This window comes from Chaetodon auriga, chromosome 3 (genome assembly GCF_051107435.1).
Source record: "Chaetodon auriga isolate fChaAug3 chromosome 3, fChaAug3.hap1, whole genome shotgun sequence".
NCBI classification, from domain to species: Eukaryota; Metazoa; Chordata; class Actinopteri; order Chaetodontiformes; family Chaetodontidae; genus Chaetodon; species Chaetodon auriga.
Window position 1 is genome coordinate 14,716,931 of NC_135076.1, and position 22,328 is coordinate 14,739,258.

The following is a 22,328-nucleotide window of genomic DNA, read 5'->3' on the forward strand; positions in this document are numbered from 1 at the left end:
GTGTTTTCTAACCTTCAGGTGCTGCTGAGCTGCTTTCCTTCAGCGTGGTTGTACTTCTTATTCACACAGTCGCACATATCCATAGCTTGGAGCAGCTCCACTGGAGCGTTCAGGGATCGAATGCCTCAACTAGACTGCTGCAACAGGGGAAACTGTTGCTAATTCACTTCTTATTTCCAGGATTCAAAATGGTGACTTTCTGATATGGATACCGCTTCTCTACCACCACTGTCCCTTTAGTCCCTGCTTCCCCTGAGATACTGCCTTTATTATATGCCGACTATGAAAACTATACTAACGTTTGATGATAGAAATGCACACATTCATCCAGTCATGGACCATTCTGTAGACACAAAGACACACACACACACACACACACACATTTTCTGCTTTCTCATCTAAGCTGATTACGTCTATAAATCTTGTTTTGATTTCTCCAGAGGTAAGAAGATGCTCCTTCATGGTCAATATCCTGCTTTTATTGTGCTGCTACATTGCAGGCTCCCTGTATTTCCACCCGGGCAGAGAGACCAACACCATTCATCTTTAATACGGCTTCTTGGAGAAAGAGGAGAGATGAAAATCCACCGTAGAAGCCCGATTTAACATCGCACAAAGGAAGCGAAAAACACAAACCGCGGCGACCGACAAAAGATGGCGTGTGCTGCGTTTCACCTCGGCTTTGTGCGTCTGCTGTAGGTAAACTAAAATCTCTATTGTCAGGGCTCTGAGATGCTTGTTGTGGCCCGAACCAGGTCGGGGAAGATGCACAGCACTTCACTGCGTCACCATAAAGGATCTCTGAAAAAACCTTCCTGTGAATTCATCAGAATCAACACACTGGCTTTACTCCACTGCACAACGACCTGACCTGAGGTAATGGCTACAGTAATGTCTTTAGCACAACTTACAGTAAAACGCTTCGAGGGGCTTCAGCGGATGATGGCTAATGATCAGTCTGTGCCTGTTTTCATTGGCGAGCGAGGCTTCCTTGATTATTTATGATAATCCGCAAAGTTTCTTAAGTAACTTCCACCAGAAAAATTGGAGGAGAAAAAGGCCATAAACTGAACAAACCTACAGTAAATCACCAAACTTCTGCACTGCAGTCTCCTGGACCTCCGCAGGTCTGAGGAAACACACACACACACACACACACACACACACACACACACACACACACACACACACACAGAGTGATTCAACATTAACTCAGGGGTGATGTAATATTGAAAGGCGGTCTGCTTTTAGTATTACAGCTCTCCTGTCCAGGCCCACAGGCTCCACGCTGGGGCATATGTCTAAAAATTGAATCTGTCTTGCTTCAGGTAACTTCACGCCAACTCAGTTGGACATGGAAAAGCTCTCAGCTGTACCTCTCTCTCTGGATTCTTCTGAAGGTCAGCACAAGTACTGCAAAGTTAAAGGGAAAAGCAGTACCTCGTTTTGTCACGTAAACATATAGTCTTTGCTTTAGTGAAAATGACAGTAATTCAACCTTTTTTGGACCAGGATGCTCCGTAGAGACTGAGGTAACCCTCTTTCAACAGAACGGAAGCTAAAACAGCAGTTCAGCTGAACAGCGACACTTGCAGTTAATTCACTTGGTCACAACTTTGCAGCAAGGTGACGCGTGCCTCAGCTCCAGAAAAGCAGAAAATCCTTAAAGCGGCATTTCACATCTGGAAAGACGGTCTTTTCATAAAACTGGACCGTCTATGCAGCAGACAGACACAAACATTTTTGAAACTGGAGCTACATGACCAGAGGAAGCAGAGAAAAAGGGCTGTGGTATTCCCTTTTGAACAAAAGGTGGAAAACCTACAACGACCAGAATGCACTGCGCTGAACCAGACCACGAACGCTGGTGGGCAGCGTACTGCGAGCTGGGTGGTGTTTGGTTACAAACATTCTCCTATTACAGCCCAGCAGTCCACTGAAACATGTTTCTGGAAACATGTGAGGTGAGAAATCTTGATCAGATTGATTGATGAGCACTGCTCACATTGACAGTTTGAGGGAAGTTTAACACTGTATCTGCACATAATACCAACACTGTAATGACTCAAACCTGCAACGTTTCCCTTTAAGCTTAAATCTTTGCAATACCAAGAACAGCATTTTGAATTTGGGCGAATTCTCCCCCAATTGATCAAAATCTTTTGGAAATGAAAAACCTCTTTTTCCTCTGCAGCCTTTCCTTTTCAAACGGAGGCATGGCATAACTCCTTTAACAGCTTGCCCAATTGTGAGCAGAAATAAAAAACGCTCTCACACACAGTTGTAACCATGCCCGTGCACACAAAATACCAACTGCGAGGTCTGGCATCAGTTGTGGGAATGGAGCTTTTAAGCAGTATACCTTCCCCCTCCATATGCTCCCAACCCCAACCTAGCAATTATATGGAAACCTCAAAGCTAACCTTAGAACGCTATCTGGGGACACGATCATGGCTACCAGCCAGAGCTGACCTAGCCTGGAGATACGCCTGCACTCCAAATCCGTCCATGGTGTTTGAAAAGGCCCGCTGGGTCGAAACTGTTTCATGTGTAGACGGTGATTAAAGAGCGTTCCATTTCGTTTAAAGGGAAATACCGCTCATCTTACAGAAACAGGGCGGACATCTACCTGCTGTTCAGAATGAATCGCTGCAATAATGTTACAGTGTTACAACTCCTCGTTGTTTCTAAAAAGCTCTTAGGCGCCGTCTTTGTCCAAAAAAAAAACCCAGCTTTTCTATTTATGTCATAGTCTCCATTTCACACTATGTGAGATCTCATTGCAAGCCAACCCTGAAACTGGGTCTTCAACAAAGCAGAGCACAGTGCTGCAGATTATCTGCAGAGCGTTGCCAGATTTTGCCAGTCACCAGATCAGGATCATGGCTCTCAGTCTGGCTGCACACTGACTGTGCTGAACATCTACTTATGTGAGGAGAAAGAGAGAGAAATGTATTCAATATTGTTAGTTTTGGTGTGTTTTCATGAGCAATTACATGCAACAATCAAAGCTAACGCAGTGAACGTACTGTTCTCTGATGGGAGTCATTTAAATCATGAATCTGTTATTGCTGCATTATTGTGTTGTGCTTCAGATTTTGCATGTTTTATTGTACCTATGAGAACTAACTCGCAGTTATTCAAATTAATACACATGCTATAATAGCATAATGAATAATTACACTTTCTTAATTTCATCTCAGAAAATGGGATTCCTATCTAAAGCTGTGCACCTGGCCAAATCTGTGGCAGCATTAATTCATGACAGATTAAGTGCTATTACAGCCTCACCAATCCTTAATGTCAGCAATAAGGGAAAACCAGGTGAATATTTTAACATCTGCAGCGAGGATGATTTGTCACAAAATCCCCTGCTCTAAATTCTAAAGAGAACATTTCTTTATTAGAATAATAAGCTTACTGAGCCATTAGACCAGATCAGAAGATGTAGGATTTCATACCGACGAGGTTCAAAACCCGCACGTTCACCAGAGATATGTTCCTTTCTCCTGTGTGACGGAGACACAGAAACTGAGCACTTTGAAAGCGTTGTGTCTCTTGCACTGAAGAAGACGTCCTGTCAGGTGCTTTACGAGCCGGTTACGCCCTCAGTCTGAGCCACCAGGCGCTCACCTGCAACCGAACGCACGGATCCCTCCAGGAACTGTCTTGTGAATCATTCTCAGACTGGCTCCTCACCTGTGGGTCAGTTTGTTTTGGAGCTCTCTCCTCTGAAAACAAAGCTCCCAGGCTCACACACTCTCTTTCATTACAACAGGCTTCTTCATGAACTGTCTTTTTGAGAAAATATTCCTGCATACCAAACAAACGGATGCTCTTTTTTCAGCGCAAAACAATCACTGGTACTGACCTGTGTTGTATCCGATCATATGGAACATAAGGCTAAGCATGTTTTCCTCTCTAGACATGTGCTGCTGTGTTCAGGGTTGAGAGCAGAGAAACATCCCCACTGGCTTTTCTTTGAAGATAAAAAAAAAAACCTCTATATTTTTAATTAAAAGCACAAACAGGCGAAACATATGAGCCTGAAACACTGTCTAACTACAGCGCAGAAAGACGCTCAGGACATCACGTGACATCCCATGATGTGCTCGCTGCCTACCCATCCATACTGTGCTGCCCGGGAGTCGCCGCTGGCACTGAGCAGAACATGCTGGCTGTGACTTCGCCGAGGAGGACAGACAGTGCTTGGACGGGCCTCCCTTCCGCCCTGCTGCTTCAGCTCGTCTTTGTTCGGAAGATCAAGGACAGAAGAAGGACAGAAGAAGCCAGTTTGATGTTGAGAGGTCTTTTTTTTTTTTTTTTTTTTTCCTGCCTGGCACTCAGCTAAGCTTTCTGTACTTGACCTTATGTCTGCGTGCGTGTGCGTCTTTGTGCGTTAGAAATGCCGCCTGCCTGCTTGTGTGAATCCAGCATTTCAGTATTCTGCGCCTCAGAGCGCTCTCACAGCACATCGCTGCACATGCAAGCACACACTGCGCATAGGACACAGAGGCAAAGGCACCCCCCCACTCTCGCACCCACCTACACACACACACACACACACACACACACACATGCATGCAACACCCTGCCTACTGGAGTGTAACCATGGAAACGGAGCGCCTGCCCAATAGGGGATGTGATGGAGGCAGCAGAAGAGAGGAGGAAGTGTGTTCACCTCTATTCATCCATCCTGTACAGGAGCTGATGAATCAACCTGTCACATGGCAAAAACTGAACCGACAGACATTTTTTTTATTCATGTAATAATTTATTCAGAAGTTTATGTAGCGATTGCTCCGACTCATTTTTACATATGCAACAGAAAATATTAGAAATGTCTGAAGAATATAAACTGGTGCATTTAGCTTGATGGAGGTGGAAAGTGCAGACTAGAGCTTTAATTACATTCTTGGTAAAAATGTGTGTAAAAATAACACATAAGAGAAGCGTCAATGCTTCATATTTCTGTGAATTTACATTTATTTCTGTCTCTTTTCCTGTTGATACACACTGACGTTAGTGTGTGTTATCAGAAGAATACGATGCATGTTCATGGTGTTACACACTTCAGGGCTTCTCATTTCATTGTATACTAATCGCTCTGACATACTTAAAATGTCACACTGACAAGTAATAACACCGTTAAGTAATAACTGCTTCATAATCAGACGCAACAGGGATTTCTTGCGTCCACGCTACAATGGTGCTTTACCTGAGAAATCCTCAGACTGACAGTGAGGTGAGCGTTCACTCTAAAGCAGCATGCTTTCATCAGGATCCATAGAATAAATCTGTGTTCATGTACACATTAGAAGAGCATTCGCCATTAAGGCCGGATTTAAAAGCACTCTCTAACATAAGTGTGACTATAAGCCTGTCTGTTTTATGGCGTTTCTGACACACACTCACAGACACAGCACCCACACAGCCAGTAAAGCGACTGGCCTTATTCGGTGCTGTGCTCTCAGTATTCCCAGCGTACAGCTCGCAGCGTAGAGCCACGGTGGAGTCTGATTTATACACCACATTAAAACTCTTGGCAGCAACAGGAGCTATTAACTACAGCTTTATTAATTATTAAAGCGATGACATTCAGGGTTCGGCAGCCTGGAGGAACCTCGACCTTCACCACGGTGAGGTTAAGGAAGTATGGAGTTTGAGGTTATTCTAGTCGGGCATATTTTCGGCATCTAATACACCCCCAAGTTACTATTCTGTGGGTGATCTGCAGGCTTTTCGCCAGGAAACTGTTTGATTTTGACACGTTTCATCACATGATTTTATTTATTCAGAAGAAGAAGGCCTAAAGAATAGCTACACGTTGTCGTTGGCTGAAATAAGGCGTCTGTTCTTGTACGTATTTTCTAAATCTTATATGATGTCCGTGGTTGTGGTCTCTATTCCAAAGTGGCACAACACTGTGTGAAATCCTGCTCTGATGTCCCAAGAAAAGGCTGGATTTACCATCGTGTCCTTGAAGCTCAGGGGACGGACAAAATTCCATCAACACCTGTACCATCGACTGAAATCTGTAACAATAATCCTGCATTTCTGCAAAGCCGATTACCGTTATATGAAGCCAGGGAAGATAAAGAGGAAGGCTTGTCTCTTCTCATTATCACTGCCGAGGTGCCCTTGAGCAAGGCAATTAAGCATCAGTGCACCAGCAGGGCTGCTCTGTATGAATCTGGAGCAGAGCGTTGCTGCAAAGTGTTCATGTTGATTGAAAGTACTCGGAATGAATAAAGCAAAATGCTAAGTGTTAAACACACTCCACAGGGTGCAGGTAGGTCCTTGGATGGCTCCACAATGAGATGATATTACGTGACAATGGAAAAGCGTCTGTGGTTTCATATTACGCTCTATTGTTTGCATTGTTGTCTCGCAAATCACACTCTTTACGGCCTTACTTCTCGTCATGCGGAGGATGCTTTGCATGAAGGCAACACAAACAAACGTGGAGGAGAGTGAAAAAACCCCAGAAAAGGGTCGTTCGGAACAGGAGACGGATTCCGACCAGCCAAGAGAAAACAAGGAACTCGTACTTACAAGAAAACGTGCAAGAAAACTGCACTTTGCAAATTATACCTCAGCTGAAAAGTGTTTTGTATTTAACTGTTTTTCTATAGTAGAAATTACTCTTTTACATATTATAGAGGATACCATTCAGAATGTAATAAGAAATGGGTCGTTCCATTGTTAGTTCATACAAAGGGTTCAGTGAATTTACAGAAACTGTGCTATACCATGGTATGCACCACTATCTGGATAAGAAATAACCAGGTTTTGGTCGTATCCCACAGCTACACACACTCAGGATGCACTTAACAAAATACTTGAACACATGCAGGCATAACAGGACTGAACATATCTTCATTGGTCATCTACACACCTTGGCTTCTTGGGCGTCGTTCTCGTCCCACTCAGTTAAACGTCTCCGCAGCAGCAGGGTTAACCTTTACATCAGGATGTCGATTCATCAAGCAAAGATCTCAGCCTTTACTTCAATAACGTTTATCTGCTGGTTATGGTGTCTGACTTTCATATTAGGTTTTCTCCCATGCGATTCATGTTCACTGGGAGAGTTCACTGTCCACATTTAGCTGATTGTTCCTTTGTGTGCGTCAGTCACCGCGAACAAAGCTGATCACAGCCTTTGGGAAAGAACAAATCGAGGAACTTGGCACTGAAAGCCTTCTGATAATGAATTTGAGCTATTATCATGCTAGCAGCTGTGCTTCATGTAGGCTGTGATGTGTAATGCTGGAATCATCTTTCAGCTCCTCAGCCCACATCCACATCTCTCCCTCACGCTGTGAGTGCCACAGGTGGAGGAGAGCGTCAGCGATGCGGAGCGGTGTGGGCGACTGAGTGGGCGAGTCCGATCCCGCGTCTTCACATGTGGGGATCTGTCACATGGCTGAAGACAGAGGGGTGAGTGGGCAGAACAGTGACGGGAAGAGCGAGCGTCAGTTTGACAGCCTTGTGAAAATGTCAGCGCGTGTGCTCCGTCATGACGCGTGTCAGACAGAAGTTCGGCCGCATCTAACTCTGCTGCTCGCTGACCTACTAAAGCTCCCTCCGACGTCCCTTAAAGATGCTTATTCTGAAAATTCTTCCACTGTGCCTTATGCAAACTGCTGAGTTTAAAAAAAAAAGCTCAGCTTGAAATGCCATGAAGCAGCATTTAATGACATCGCTGGCTCTTATCAAGAGCGGCTTACAGTTGGAACGGCAGGTAGGTGCTCAGTCTCTTTGCTTCGGGGGTAAAACCAGCGATGTTTTGCTTACGGGGCAGATTATCAAGCCATGAAACAACCCTCTTTAACTCTTCCAGAGGAAGTTTCCGCTCTCGCAGACTCTCCACGGCCCCACAGAGCTCATACTGTGGCAGCTTCTGGTCACCTTGTCAACCCTTGATGTTGAAGCAGTTTCTAAATAATAAATGATCCCCTACCTGAGCTGTCATTCCAATGTACAGCAGGTAATCTGCATGCACTGTCTCAAGCGTGTCATGTCCTCATAGCAAACAATATGTTGCACACTTTTCCCTACAGCTCATTAAGCCTTCAGCATTTTCTCAGACCGCGATGAAGTACATCTCCTGATAAATGAGAAACAAATAGCAAGAAATCAGGAGTGACCTGAAAACGATGTCAGGGCGGTGAGAAGACTGTCAGACGGAAGAACAATGGAGGACAGAGGGAAGAAGGAGAGGGAAATAGCAGAAGGTAGCTTCACACTCCTCTGGCTGCTCATTTTCACATTCACAGTAACCTGCTCATGTACACACACACACACACACACACACACACACACACACACACTGCCGCTCTCTGGCAAACCATTCAGTCATAAACTGTGCCGGGTTAAAATCAAGTGTAAAACCCTTATTCAGCCCTGGACGGGAAAATAAAGTCGAAAAATAAGCGAGTGGTAATCCTGCAGACAGAAATACACGAGAGTCCCTCAGACTCACAGCACAGGCTGCAGGCACACCTACAGGACCACACCAAATCCCACTTAGTTCAGCTTTAAATGACAGAGTTCGAGCGGTACTTCGTGAGATACCGTCGGCTTGTGCTAAAATACGTGTCGCCTTCACAAAACAAAGCGCTTGAAATGTAAATCCCCACAAAACTTAAATAATTTCTGAATTAGCATAGAAGGGAAATTAAAACCAGCGAGACTCTACAAACAGACTGCAGGCAAACTGTGTGCTAATTGTGTCTCAATTGCAATTCACTGAAGCAATAAAGCCTCCTATTGAGACTGAGCGCCCAAATAATGAGGATCCGTCATTCTCACTCTACAGGATTCCTGCACAGCCATCTCTATAGTGAACTCCAATGTGTGCAGAGAGACAGACGAGCTATAAAGACAGTGAGAGATGACAGATCCACGCAGGGCAGAGGATGCCTGGAGGTCTAAATCAGCTTGTACTGTTTGTTTTTTTTAGGTTGGTATGGGAGAGCTGAACAAGTAACGCCCCTTCTGTCTCAGCACTGTGGCTGTGCTGGTTTGTTGGTTTTGTATTATTTTTTTAATTCCACGTGTAACATAAAAATTGTTGATATTATCTGCAGTTATGGGCCGTTAAGAGACAATGTGATTTCAAACACTGTTACAGTGACTGTTTTCTTTTAACTGAGTGACCACGGGGATAAATATTTTACAAATCATAGCAGCAGAATAACTGCATTGATCACTGTCAGCGGTGTGCCTGACTGTGCATTTATTACAGCTGATTAAATTCGACATCTATTTTCTATTTACAGATACCTGAGCTAACTTTTCAAAATAAAATCCCTGTGATGATAAGACTTTACTGTGTAAAACTTAGATAAGCAGTATGTTCATCATGCAATCAGAGCATATTGTCCAGTTAGGATGCAGGTACCACTTCCTGTTCTTGTGCCTTGCTAGTCCAGTATGTCCTCTGTTTCCTGGTTAACTAAAGTTTAGAAGACACGCTTGCTGGAATGAAGGAATGAGGAAAGAGACTGTGCATATGAAATACGCTTAAGGGCCTCAGGACTCGGGACTCGACTGCTGGGAATACTCAAAGAAGAGAGTTGGAGGAGAACAACTTTATGCCCACAAAGCAGGAAGTTGAGAGTTTTTGTGTACAGTTATTATGGTATATCCCGACCACAATCTCACCAGCGTCCCTTAAATTCAAGAAAAGGATTCAAAAACCTCTCTTACCATTTGCAGAGGCCTCTTTCGAAGGTCCCTCTCGGTGACCAGCCTCTCCTGGTCGGTGACGTAGAGTCCACGCTGAGCCAGCGCCTGGATGACAGCATCGTGGCCCAGCAGGGGCTTGGCGGAGTCGCTCTTCAGGATGAGGCTGCCGGCCCGGCAGTAGAGGTCCGCGGACAGCAGGAGGCTGGCCACCGGGGGCTTCAGGTGCTCCTGCTCGTACTGGTCTGTGTAGAAGGGGTCCTTTAAGTCTGCCGGGATGCTGTCTGTTTGGTGGAGGGGAGAGGGTGGGATTTGGGGTAAGAGATTCAACTGACTTCCACACTGGCTCAATAAGAAGAGCATCACCATATCATATCATTCACAATAATACTGCTAGAATTTGTAATTTGATAATTGTTGTTGCGATGCACAACAAACCACGCTAATGTGTAAGAAGTGACTGTAACGAGGGAAGGGGGCAATGCAACAAACTTATTTCACCGCCTCAAGCAAGCTGAGTCTGAGCAGAGCCAAAGATCTGGCTAAAAAATCCTAAACCAAAAATATCTTTCAGGATGTTGTAACATTATCTCGAATCTTATTCCTGCAGAAATACCCTGAATGCTATTTTTGGGCCACATCGCCCACACCTACGTGGCAGCAGTGTGTTTAATCCTTTTCACTTTAAATATTAAAATGAAAGTCCTTCATAGTAGCATGTTTTGAATTTCCTGCATCAACAAATCACCGTCAGCATCTACAAAATATACAGTAATATAAGAAAATAAGAAAAGTTCAGGTGCAACTTGAAGATAAAGGCAGGGGAAGCGGGATGAAGGCTTTCTATTCCTGTGCTAAAATATGGAAAACAGAGCAACTTTGTCATGTTTTTCACCCGTTTCTCACGAGGAAAGATGATTTGAACTCTGCAGAAAAACTACGGGATGAAAAAAGGTGAAAACCGGGTGAACTTGAGGCGAGCTGGTGCACAGAGACGACGGCTTTCTTCCAGATCTGCGGCGCTCGGTGCACAGAAGCTGGGACGTTACTTTTATTTGGCAAGCCTGCTCCTCCTTTCACTGCCACGCTTTGACAATATCTTGACACGGATATGTGTGGATAGACCTCAGCGTTGCTATGGCAACTGCAGGAGGAGCGGAGCCTGATCGATTCATCTAGTCTGTATCTCTGCAGCTTCCAGCTCCCTGGGAACACCCCTCTCACTGCCTGCCTCATCAAAGAGTGAGTGTGTGTGTGTGTGTGTGTGTGTGTGTGTGTGTGTGTGTGTGTTTGTGTGTGTGTGTGCATCACCTCAAGCAAGTCCACTGCACGGGGATAGTCTACGAATAATTCAAAACCAGCGCTTTTTTATTGCTTTTGTCTTCTACCTTTTCTTGCCGGTGTTTGCTGAGGTGGGAAGCGTTTTTAGAAAGCACTTCCTGAAACAGAAAGCACGCTGTTGTACAGAAAACATCAGCGAGCCTCTTATTCTGCCGCTGATTAAACGACAAAAATTGCGATTAATTAGTTTCAAATGAGACACTGCTGCTGCGCGAAAGCATCAAAATACATGTGCACACACACTCCAGATGCAGAGCTCATCACTGCGTCCACAGCAGGCGAACAGATGGAAGTTCTGACAACGGCCTGAGTGTATGCAGAGAAAATGCAGCGTGTGAGGACGGGTTTACACTCCCCGACCCCCCCTCCCAACCCCAACCAACCACCCCAAACAGTCAATGAATCACCTGCTTAGCTGCCCACTATCAACGAGGTCATCTCCAGGTTGACTCTGTGCTGTTACGGAGCAGGAGTGCAGACGGCAGCAGAAGCAGATATCCAGGGTTCGATGCCTTTCCTCTAAATACTATGTTCACATTATTGATCCCAACAAAGAAATGAATCTTCTCTCCGGCCCTCCCCCCTCATTCTCCACAGGGTGGTCAGAGGTCAGGCTGAGCTACACAACAACATCCCTGTCGCTGATAGCAGGTCAGCATTTGCTCCGGTAACTTAGAATTTTATTACTTATTCTTGCTGTATTTCAGCAGCCAACTGTGGAGGGAATTCTGTGAAATCCTGCTTCACATTCACAATTTTCCAGTATTCAACTGCTGACTACTAGTACTACTTGAATACTTGTTAAGGGAAAGTGGAGAGACTCACCAAAGCCATTTCCCCAGTATTCAAACTGGACAGTTTCTGGTCACAGTGACTGTTTACATGTGCTAAATATTCCAGTTTTTGCCCTTATTCCCACAAAGCTGTTTACATGGCTAATGCAAATGAATATTCCACCAATATTCCTGTTTACATGCAGCTGTGTGTACTCAAACACAACCTCGCTATTACATTCGATCAACCATCTCCTTGAAAACGTCAGCTTTGTGGTATTTGTGCACATCCAAAAACCTGCTGACACCCAAGTCTTCATAATGTTAGGTGTGTTCCTCCTTCCAAACCAGAGAGGTGGGGTTTCTTTTGTACATGCATCTCTACCCCAGCCTTGTAAACTGCTGGCTAGTCAATGCACAGAGCTGACCATTAACAGGCGAGAGACAGTGCGTCCCAAACTGAGGTAAAAACCCATTTTCTGGATGGACTGTACACACGTCCTAATAATGCTCCCAAAACCTGAATAACGTCTGCATATCCCACATGTCTTAATAAGAAAAATGATCCAGAATATGCTGTTTCCATTGGAATAACAGCAGAACATCAGTGTGCATGTAAACGCAGTCAATGAATCACCTCTGAGCTTTGCTTACAAACCAGAGTTGTAGCACACACTAAACACTGGTATCAGTTTGCTGTCTGATAGTGTTTGATAGCGTTCTCTAACAGCAGATGATCTGTCGAATAGGCTACATCTTGTATCTACCAGACTGCATATTCCTCATGCTCTCCTGCATTGGTGTAATGAGGCAGATGCATGTGAAGTATTCAGAGCAGCGTAGGCAGGGATCTGGAGATGAGCCTGCTTGCTCGCTCACTCGCTCTCTCTCTCTCTCTCTCTCTGGAGGGCTGTATTTTTGGAATCAGCCCACTTCTATCAGTCCTGATTGAAAATACACAGAGGATCTGCGAGGAATCTCATGTTTGCTGGGCTATTACAACACAGTACAAGGAATAATGTGCTCTGCTCTGTGGCTACAGCACCGGAATATCATTTTGCCTGCTCCGCTCAGACAAACGGAGCTGCATGGGTTATTTTCTTAAATGTGCTGATGTGTTTAAAGCCTTACAGGATCAAAATGAGAGGAATCTAATAGACGGACTGCCTTGGGTTTATTTTAGATCTTGCGCTTTGCATTCATGAAAACAGATTCGCTGTGTTACTGAGTTATGACTGTTGAGCCTGTTTGCACCAATGCAATCAAACTGAAAAAGAACGTCTCCCTGTTGTTGATTCTTTGTGCACTTTGTGCAGCGACTCCCTGATTTAATGGGATGTTCTGTGTTTTGGATGATCTTTTATCTGTATTTCCTTTCAAAGGTCTGGTCGGAAATGCGAGTCACACAGAATGCAATCACAACCGGCAGATTGGAAAACTGACCCCGCTGATCGGAAGTCTGCTTGTGAATGTAAAGCTGTTTTCCCAAACAGCGGGAGTTCGCCACAAGGGCCATGCATCTCAAATATACTCCCTCTACCTGCGGGAAACAGGCTTTTGAGTGAGGGCCAACAAACTCTAATAGCAAACGACAAATAAGGCGTTAGAATGATTCAGGCGCTGAAAGTGAATAACCAAGCGTATCACTGAAACATGGTTAATAATTGCTCTTGCGCACTGACTGTACTGCACGTCTGAGGGCTGTCACACAGTGGTTTCCCTCAGCAAGAAACTCCCGAGGCGAGCTTTTCTAAAACTCAGCGTTAAACCAAAATCGTTTTCACTGTAAGTGAATGGAGACTGGCCTAATCCATAGAGCAGGCTGTCATTTAAGACCAAACTGCTGCTCATTTCTCATTACTTTTAGTGCAGCGTATTTTATTTCTGTTGTATTAAAGGAAAATTATAACTCCATTTACTTTAAGGGCAGCATTGAAATAAGGTCATATACAGTCGTGTGGGCCACGTGCCTCAGAATCTCACATGTCACATGGGAAATACAAGAAAAATTGGGACACAATCAGTGTTGGGAAGCTCAGCCTTAGTTTGTACACGGTGACAGTGGCCTCAGTGCGACACACATAGATATTCTCTTTGAGCTACTTCATGCTTTAAGGCTTCAGCTTGATTAATTCAGCTTGTATGCATATGCCATTTTTTCTTTAACTTTTGGCCAGCAGCCATGCATTGCAGCTTTAATTACAGCTCTACGGCCATGCATCATACAAGTTTTTCCACATTGATGGTCTGGAAGTAAAGGGATCTTGCTCTGCTTCTCTGTTCTCTGATGTCACCTTATCAGGCCCGGTTCTGTCACATACCACCGCACAGCATAGCGTGAAGTTGTGCACAAGTTTTTAAGAGTCTGCACACTTTCTGGAAATGCAAAAAACTTCCAGACCGCCCTCAAATAGGCTAATAAAAGGTGTAAAATGAAGCCATTACACGGTGACAGACATCGCAATTTCGCACATTTCCACTCTGATGGTTAAGAATCCTCAGCAGACAGTTCTGTTGAATCCCTGCTGTTTGTGTTGTGTAAATGTGGCTTAAAGGTGTGTTTCAGTAACACACCACCACAGCTCAAAGTCCCCGTGACATGAGAGGGCTTGTCACAGAGATGTCGGCATGAGGAGACGATTCACCGACGATGTAAATCCATGTTGTTGTAATTCCGACTGATGGACAACAGAGGGTGATAAGATGTTATTCATTACACAAAACATCTTTAATTCCAGCAGGTGTAGCCTCCCAATCCTGCAAATCCATCAATTGTGAGCAATAACAGCATCATTTTCAATTATTCACAGTGCAATGAATGCATGTTGCGTGCTTTCTCGGCATCAGTGCTTTGCAGTACAGTCTGCCAATAACAACTTAATGTGGTGACAAGAACGGGATCATTCATCTCAGGTAAACAACCATAGAACAAACCGGCCCTGTTGGACCCTCAGAAGATCTTCTGCGAGGGGAGCCGCTGTGTTCCAACCCTCCCATCTGTCTGTGTATTATCCATACCGGCCAGATCAGCAGACTGAAATGCCATTTTGCTTTCACTGCACAGCTTGAAAACGTGGGTGGCAATTTCGAGTCAGGCGACATCCATGCACACCCCGCCTGAAGATGAAAGCTCCATCAAACGTGAAAATAATGTACAGTAAAGGCAGCGTGAAACCACTTCTGACTACTTTCGCATCACAAAACAGGTTTCCCCCTTTGATATGATGCTCTGAGGTAAACCCAGTCCATCAAATATCACATCATATATAAGAACCAAGTGGTAAAAGCCTACAAACCTTTTCATTTACCCCACATTACTGTGAACCAGTAGGCCTACTCCTTATGTGCTGGCAATGCATAAAAAAACCTCACATGTGATGCCTCTCTTTCTAAATTTGGATGCAGTAGCAGCCCTGAAGGTGACATCATTTGGGACACTTTCATACCTCTGTGTTATTACACTCAACACTCCCTTTCCATTAAGCTGGGCGACACATTTATCGATCACTGCGATCCAGCACCAGAAACTGGTTTTATCTGCCCTCTTGGGATACAATTTACTGCCTTTCCAATAGGCAATTCATTTAAGACGGTCTGCAAAGGGCAACGGCAACAGAACACAACGGCGTTTGTGAGCCAAACAGGCTTTACTCTGATGGAAAATCACTGATATTTCTACAAGGAAACCTAGCAGAGAGCGCTGCCAATCAATCAATGATGACTCCATAGTGAACCTGTATAGTTTACGATGTCTGCACAGTATAAGGCAGATTTGAGTCATATTTGTTTCTCTAAACCACTGGTATATTATGCATTTATTACATCAGGTTCTGTAATAATCCATGTATGTCTTTGACAAAACAGGGTCATCACACTGATGCAGCGTGCAGGTAACCGTGCAGGTACAGTGATCACCTACCTGTCCCGTACGCTTTGGCCACCAGCCATGTGAGGCTGCAACAGATTTTGGCTCGGGAGAAGTCATAGTGCTCAAAAGACTTTATCGCTGGAGCAACGAAGGTCTTCTTCACATCCCTGACGTCCTTAACTTCACCCATATTTCTCCCTCAATCGTGTTCTTCAAGCCTACGAAGCAGCGACGCAACGCGAAAGCATCCCAGTGCTGGAATTTCGTGGAAAACAATACACGGCTGTAAAATGATGAGATGCGATGTCTTTCCGGAGACTATTTACAGGTTCTTTCAGTCATAAAATGTTAGGCTGGTTTCTTTTCTTCGTCTTATTCAGACTCGTTGACACAATGAGCCGCTAGTCTTGCTGTTTTTCATCCATTCTGCTGTCTAACGTTACCAGTTGAAATGGGCTTCGTCGGACCAGGCTGGGAAGGTTTCCTTGGGTTTCAGGGGGAAAAGTGCTCTTCAGCTGGAATGAAAACAGAAATATTTCCATTCTTTTGGTTCTCTGGAAGCAGACGGCTTCTCTCTTTCATGTCCATCTATTCTTGAATGGATAACTTATGTATATAGCATTCCCTCCCTCTATTCCCTCTCTCGGTGCTGTGCTGCGGTTTTCGTGCCGCACTGTGGCTCTCCAAGCCCTGCACCTTTGTTATCAATGCGCATGCGCGGAGTGTACCTTCAAATGCTGTCGGGAATGTTAACACTTCTGTTTACGGTGTATGTTGCTGTGGCCCTGTCTGGTATTTATTTAATTTTATTTTTTTTCTGTGTTTCAAGTGGTTTATTATTGGGATCTGCATCGTATCTCTGTGACATATTTATCCCATAAAAACAGTCTAATTTAATTTTGAAGAATCGTAACACAGCACAGCTTAGTTTGATGTTTGAACGTCCTCGTACTTCTTCCAGCAGTGTAGTTACATTATTGACAGCCCTGTTCAATTCTCCAGCCACACCCCACACCCACGATGTAAAACATGGCCTCAGATGAATAACTTATATAAAGCTAAAATTTACAATAATTTTTAGCAGATTAGTCAAAAATACTTCAAGCAAACCTGTTATAAAGCCGAATTACTAAGGGGTACAGCTGGAAAAGGCTGTTCTACGAACCACATATCCCGACGTGCAACGCAACGTTGCGTCAATAGTCTGCGTCGGTGATTGTTTTGAACCGTTGGAAGATGATTCGTGGAGGTAAGTGTTCATTTTTGTCACATTCGGCAAAGATACGTCCCTGCGTTTATGAGTCAGTTATGGCCGAACTGTAGTTTGACAAGTGATGTTTCAAACTACACGAAAATGTGAAGGTTCCTGACTTGTTCGCAGTTGCAACCAGGAATTAACGTTATATCTGTCATTGTGAGAGTGTAATTTCGTTGCTGTTCAAAAAAAGACGGTTTACGGAAGGAATTCGTGTTCTTTTTACCTCCGAGAATATTATTCTGAGCCAATAACAGTTAATTAAAGTGGAAATATTTTATTTTTGTGAAATGACGTTATGCTGTACAAGCACAAGCACGAGTTTCACCATTCTGAAAAAGTTGCTATTACCATTAAAGCGACGAACCCTCCTTGGCATTGACTTGACGTTTACATCCGCCTTTTTGATGCTCACAGGTTAACAAACAATCCATCAAAGATGTTTATGCCAAGAGCCCTGAAAGTGAAGAGACCTGTCCAGGGCTCCAGCCAAGTTTTGAATAAGAAACGCAAAGTAGATGAAGAGGAGAGAAAAGATGAAGGCAGTTCAGCGACACCTCTTCAGAAGGAGAGAGCAGGTGAAGACACCAGAACTCAGGATGAGACAGTACAAGCAGGTGCAGACTCTGCTGATTTGACAGAGCGGTCAGTGAGTGAAGATGGACATAAGTCTGCTTCAAGTGATGATGATGATGATGAGGAGGAGGAGGAGGAGGAGGAGGAGCCTGTCAAATCATTCAAAAAGAACCAGAGATGGCCGGAGCCAGGAGAGCCTGTCTGTGTCATGTGTGGTCGCTATGGGGAATACATTTGTGACAGCACGGACAACGACGTTTGCAGTCTTGAGTGCAAAGCCAAACATTTGGTCCAAATGGGAATGGGGACAGGGGCAGATGTGTTTGACCACAAGGACAAAAATGGAGATGAAAGGACTCAGCAGCCGGCAGCTGACACTGGGGGAGTGTGTGAAAATGAGGCAGGCTATTCCTACAGGGAAGATGGGTTCATATCAGGCCTGACAGATGAGCAGGTGAAGCGGATTAAACAGGAGCTGGGCATTGAAACCCAGGGGAGCGATGTCAGGAGGCCCATCGTTGAGTTTGAACACTGCGGCTTCCCTGCCACGCTGAGCGGCAACCTGAAAAAAGCCGGTTATGAGGCGCCCACGCCGGTCCAGATGCAAATGGTGCCTGTTGGTCTCACCGGCAGGGATGTGATTGCCAGCGCTGACACAGGCTCGGGCAAGACTGTTGCCTTCCTGCTGCCAGTGGTAGTGAGGGCACTGGAGGTATAGTAATGCAGCAAACACCAGATTGATTCATTCAAATTTACACCATGAAACTGCCCATTCATACCCAGAGAAAGCTACTTTTTAAACATCTGTCCTGGGAAAGGACAATTTCAGAATTGGGGGGGCAAAGTCAAAAGGGACCCTACAAGTCTAGAGAATGATCATCATTATTGTTCTGCAGGAGAGTGTTTGCATTTTAAGTAGGTAAACTGAAAGATTGTATTCAGACTGCTTTTGTAGCAACTCAAAAGAATGAATTTCTTCTCAAGGGGAACAACTTAGTATCACTAAAACACATTAGTAGTATTTCACTGTTCACAAAACATCTCTGGCCATGGACTCACTTGCTTCATATAATGGCTGTTTGGCTTGCACATGTCTTGAGATGCTGTATGTTTTCTTCTTTAGAAACCAGCACACAGTGCGTGTAGCCCTGTGGCTCTCGTCCTGACCCCCACCAGGGAGCTGGCCATTCAGATAGAGAGACAGGCCCAAGAGCTGGTGATGGGCCTCCCCAACATGAGAACCGCTCTGCTGGTGGGCGGCATGCCGCTTCCACCACAACTCCATCGCCTCAAAAGCAGCATCAAAGTACACTCTCTGTTTTTACAGTCGCTTCCTCCTCCTTCTCCCAATCAAATCATCTCTCTGAGTCTACAGCTTTCCACATCATCATGTTCTTCTTCTGTTAATCCCCTTTAAGATTGTCATTGCCACCCCTGGGCGACTCCTTGAGATCCTGAAGCAGAAGGCAGTGCAGCTGGACAAAGTGAAGGTTGTGGTGGTTGATGAGGTATGACAGACAGTTCCCTTTAAGTTCAGCCCTTAAAGTTTTTCCAATGTTAAAAAAAACTGTAATGTTGTGGCTTTGAGGGAAAAACGGGTCAAATTAATGCATTCATTAAAACTAGCTTTATTTTTTTTTAAGCAAATTAGAATGTATCAACCAAAGACGGCAGCATTCAACACCCTCTGGAAAAGCTTTATTCATGGTGATGCAGCAGAAGTTCTGAAATAATTTCCCCATGATTTAAATTTGACATTTATGATGAGCAAACAAAGGGGTTTTTATAATAGCTAATATCAACTTAAGTTATGTCATATCCCTAAACATGCTGTAAAATTGAGGATTTTACCAAACAACATAATAGTAGTTGTGAGAAATCCTTGAATTTTGTCTCTAAGTGGGATCAAGTATGCAGCTCTGTGCTGTTCAGGGTTACTGTTTGGAAATGTTACACTTTTGAAAAGTCCACCTGTATTTGTGCTGTATCCTGTAGGTCGACACTATGTTGAAGATGGGCTTCCAGCAGCAGGTACTGGAGGTTTTGGAGCAAGTCCCCGAAGAACGCCAGACTCTGCTGACGTCAGCCACCATCCCAAAAGGGACGGAGGAGCTGGCCGGCCGATTGGTACGTGACCCTGTCCGTATCGCTATTGGGGAGAAGAACCAGCCCTGTGCCAACGTGAGGCAGATCCTGCTGTGGGTAGAGGAACCCTCGAAGAAGAAGAAGCTGTTTGAGATTCTCAATGTGGGTTATAGACTTAAGGTTTTGATCTTTGAACAGTGACTTGTAGGTGTGTATTTAAATAGCACACAGTCTCCTTTTTCTCAGGACGTCTGGTTCTCACTTAAAGTCTTGAAAGATATATTTTGGGTGGAGTATCACTTTAAGCTCACTTCCACTGCCAACATAGGCTTTCTTTAAGAGGTCAGCAGTTTTTTTTCTGTGTGAGACCAAGTCTAATTGTCCTCTGCAGAACCAGAAAGTGGGATATGAACTCAGTTTTAATTCATAGTAGATTTATCGCTTACAGTTGATACGCACTGGTACCAGCTCGCTATTTCATTAACTGGGCAGTTCTTTAAGCTCCAAAGACAATTCTCCTCTCTAGACCATATTTAGATAGCCACTGCTGCAGACCCGGCCCCTGTCTGGAGGAAATGGGTGGGCCCTGAGCCATGGCTCCACTCCAGGAATCCCAGCTATGGCTTACACCATTAATACAGGGCAGGACGGGAAGGGTCTGCTTTAGTTAACCTGATGAAGAAGTGTCATTAGACCACTGTGTGAATAACAGGGGCTACTTCTCTGTGTAGAGGATGGTTGTGATGATGATTGTTTATAAGCCAGGTTAGTCATGACTGTTGTTATTTAATGCAGCTCAGAGAATAAGGCTACTGTCTGTGAACAGGGAGAAGTGGTGGCTCCAGCAGGAGGCCTGTGGAATTGGAGGGCTATTATACTGGGATTTGGATGGGCCTCCCGTAAGAAAACCAAACCTTTGTAGTGGACATGACTCAGAAAATCATCTGAAACAGTCTTTTCATGAGGTGCATGGTGTATGAATAAGAAAAAGAGCGATAGACCAAGAGCTGAGAGAAGCCCCATCCTTTACTTTCCTTCATTAGTCAGTGTGGAAAATAACTATTTCAGTTTGAGATTAAAGGACAGATGCAAACAGCCTACTTTAAAGCAAAAGCAATTTTAACTTTACTTGCAGCTTGAGAACATAATCAGAAATAAAAATCACACAGTCAATGTACATGGTAGCTCAATCTATGCAGTGTTATTATCTGTTAATAAAAATGTTGTAAAATGTAAAAAAAAAAAAAAAAAAGGATATCTCACCTCGCTCCTATGTTTTTCTGTGTGGCTCTTCAGGACAGTAAGCTGTACCAGCCTCCAGTGGTGGTGTTTGTAGACTGTAAACTGGGGGCTGATCTGCTGTGCGAGGCGGTCGCCAAGGTGACAGGCCTAAAGACTGTGGCAATCCACTCTGACAAGAGCCAGTGGGAACGCAACCGCATCCTCAGGGTGAGGCCAGCGGCAGCCACAACATGCACAGTCAAGTGGATGAATAGCAGCTCTCCCATGTTTGGTGTCCAGGAGTGTTGCTCCTGAATAACTTGTAGCTTGAAGACCACAACCCCAAAACCGAGTTTTGTTTTGGTGAAAATTAGGTCATTCATAGTGTTTGCTAAACATGTCTGACAGCGTAACCTTTGCTCTGTTGCCTCCTCAGGGTCTTCTGGACGGAGACTTTGAAGTGGTGATCAGTACAGGTGTGCTAGGCAGAGGACTGGACCTCGTCAACGTCAGATTGGTGGTTAACTTTGACATGCCAAACACAATGGATGAGTATGTCCATCAGGTTAGTCATACCCAAAGTAGAGAGGGATGAAGTGGTTAAGTTCAACCTCATTTTCACTTTGCAATAATGAAGCTTCTTACTAATTAGCATATTAATAAAGAGCAAGATTGAATCCCATTTTCCATTATCTAATAATTTGGCACTCACAGCTAAATCAGAATATATTGTATACAAATGGATGTTTTTTAAGAAAGCAAATGACTATATTTTTTCCTCATTTCTTCCCATCCAGGTGGGCAGGGCAGGCCGGCTGGGACACAGAGGGACAGCCATCACTTTTCTCAACAACAACAACAAGCGGCTGTTCCTGGAGGTGGTGAACAGGGTCAAACCCACAGGGTCCATCCTGCCCCCTCAGCTCCTCAACTCACCCCACCTCCATGAGCAGCAGAGGAGGCAAAGGCAGAAAGCTAAGCACGGGCCTGATGACGTGCTGGTCACTAAGAACAATCTATTAGACATCATAAGGAAACACGACCGTCGCAAAAAGTAACACAGTGGGATTTTTTGAACATACCTGTGCTGGCGCAACTAACTTCTAGTTTGGTTTGTATACAGTAAAGTTTTTATATTGTTTATGGAATAAATGTAGCTTTGATGCATTCTGAATGATCTTCTTGTGAATCTAAGACAATTTCTTTACATATAGGAATTGTCCACAGTCTTCAACCCATGCCGTCCAGCTGAAGGACAGTCTTTTCTTTAATCACTGCTGTGGTGCACTGTGGTGTCTTTATTAAAGGCTGAGGTCCAAAAAAATACTACTGCTTTAAATTACATTGTCTATTATATTGACCATGATAGTTGGGGTACATGATCAGCTTAAGGGGCCAGGAGAAACAAATTTAATGTCTGAAGGTTAAAGAAATAGATCAGGTAGTGTATTAATCAGTCTGTGATGCCATTATTTTGCTATACTTGAATGTTAAAGTTTAGTCTTAAACCCAAGGTCCA

The 22,328-nt window shown here is 44.3% G+C and overlaps 2 protein-coding genes across 8 annotated transcripts in view; one reads left to right on the forward strand and one right to left on the reverse strand.

The window, feature by feature from the left end:
• Positions 1-16,378, reverse strand: part of camsap2a (calmodulin regulated spectrin-associated protein family, member 2a) — a 48,012-nt gene extending 31,634 nt beyond the window's left edge. For 3 of the 7 annotated variants that reach the window (XM_076725542.1, XM_076725557.1, XM_076725534.1), the window contains exons 1-2: positions 15,724-16,372; positions 9,715-9,974 (exon numbers count right to left, since the gene is read on the reverse strand). In XM_076725542.1, coding sequence (XP_076581657.1) covers positions 9,715-9,974; positions 15,724-15,862 — 399 coding nt within the window. In that variant the 5' untranslated portion in view covers positions 15,863-16,372. Of the gene's footprint in view, positions 1-9,714; positions 9,975-15,723 lie in introns of all 7 variants that reach the window. The other 4 variants (XM_076725580.1, XM_076725565.1, XM_076725573.1 and 1 more) reach the window with 2 other exon arrangements.
• Positions 16,379-16,852: 474 nt separating this feature from the next.
• On the forward strand, positions 16,853-21,983 carry ddx59 (DEAD (Asp-Glu-Ala-Asp) box polypeptide 59). The gene is made up of 8 exons (XM_076722115.1): positions 16,853-16,921; positions 17,345-18,215; positions 18,627-18,809; positions 18,922-19,011; positions 19,499-19,750; positions 20,885-21,037; positions 21,246-21,374; positions 21,607-21,983. Exons 2-8 carry the CDS (start codon positions 17,367-17,369, stop codon positions 21,865-21,867), a joined length of 1,917 nt encoding a protein of 638 aa, XP_076578230.1. The 5' UTR covers positions 16,853-16,921; positions 17,345-17,366; the 3' UTR covers positions 21,868-21,983.
• Positions 21,984-22,328: the final 345 nt, after the last annotated feature.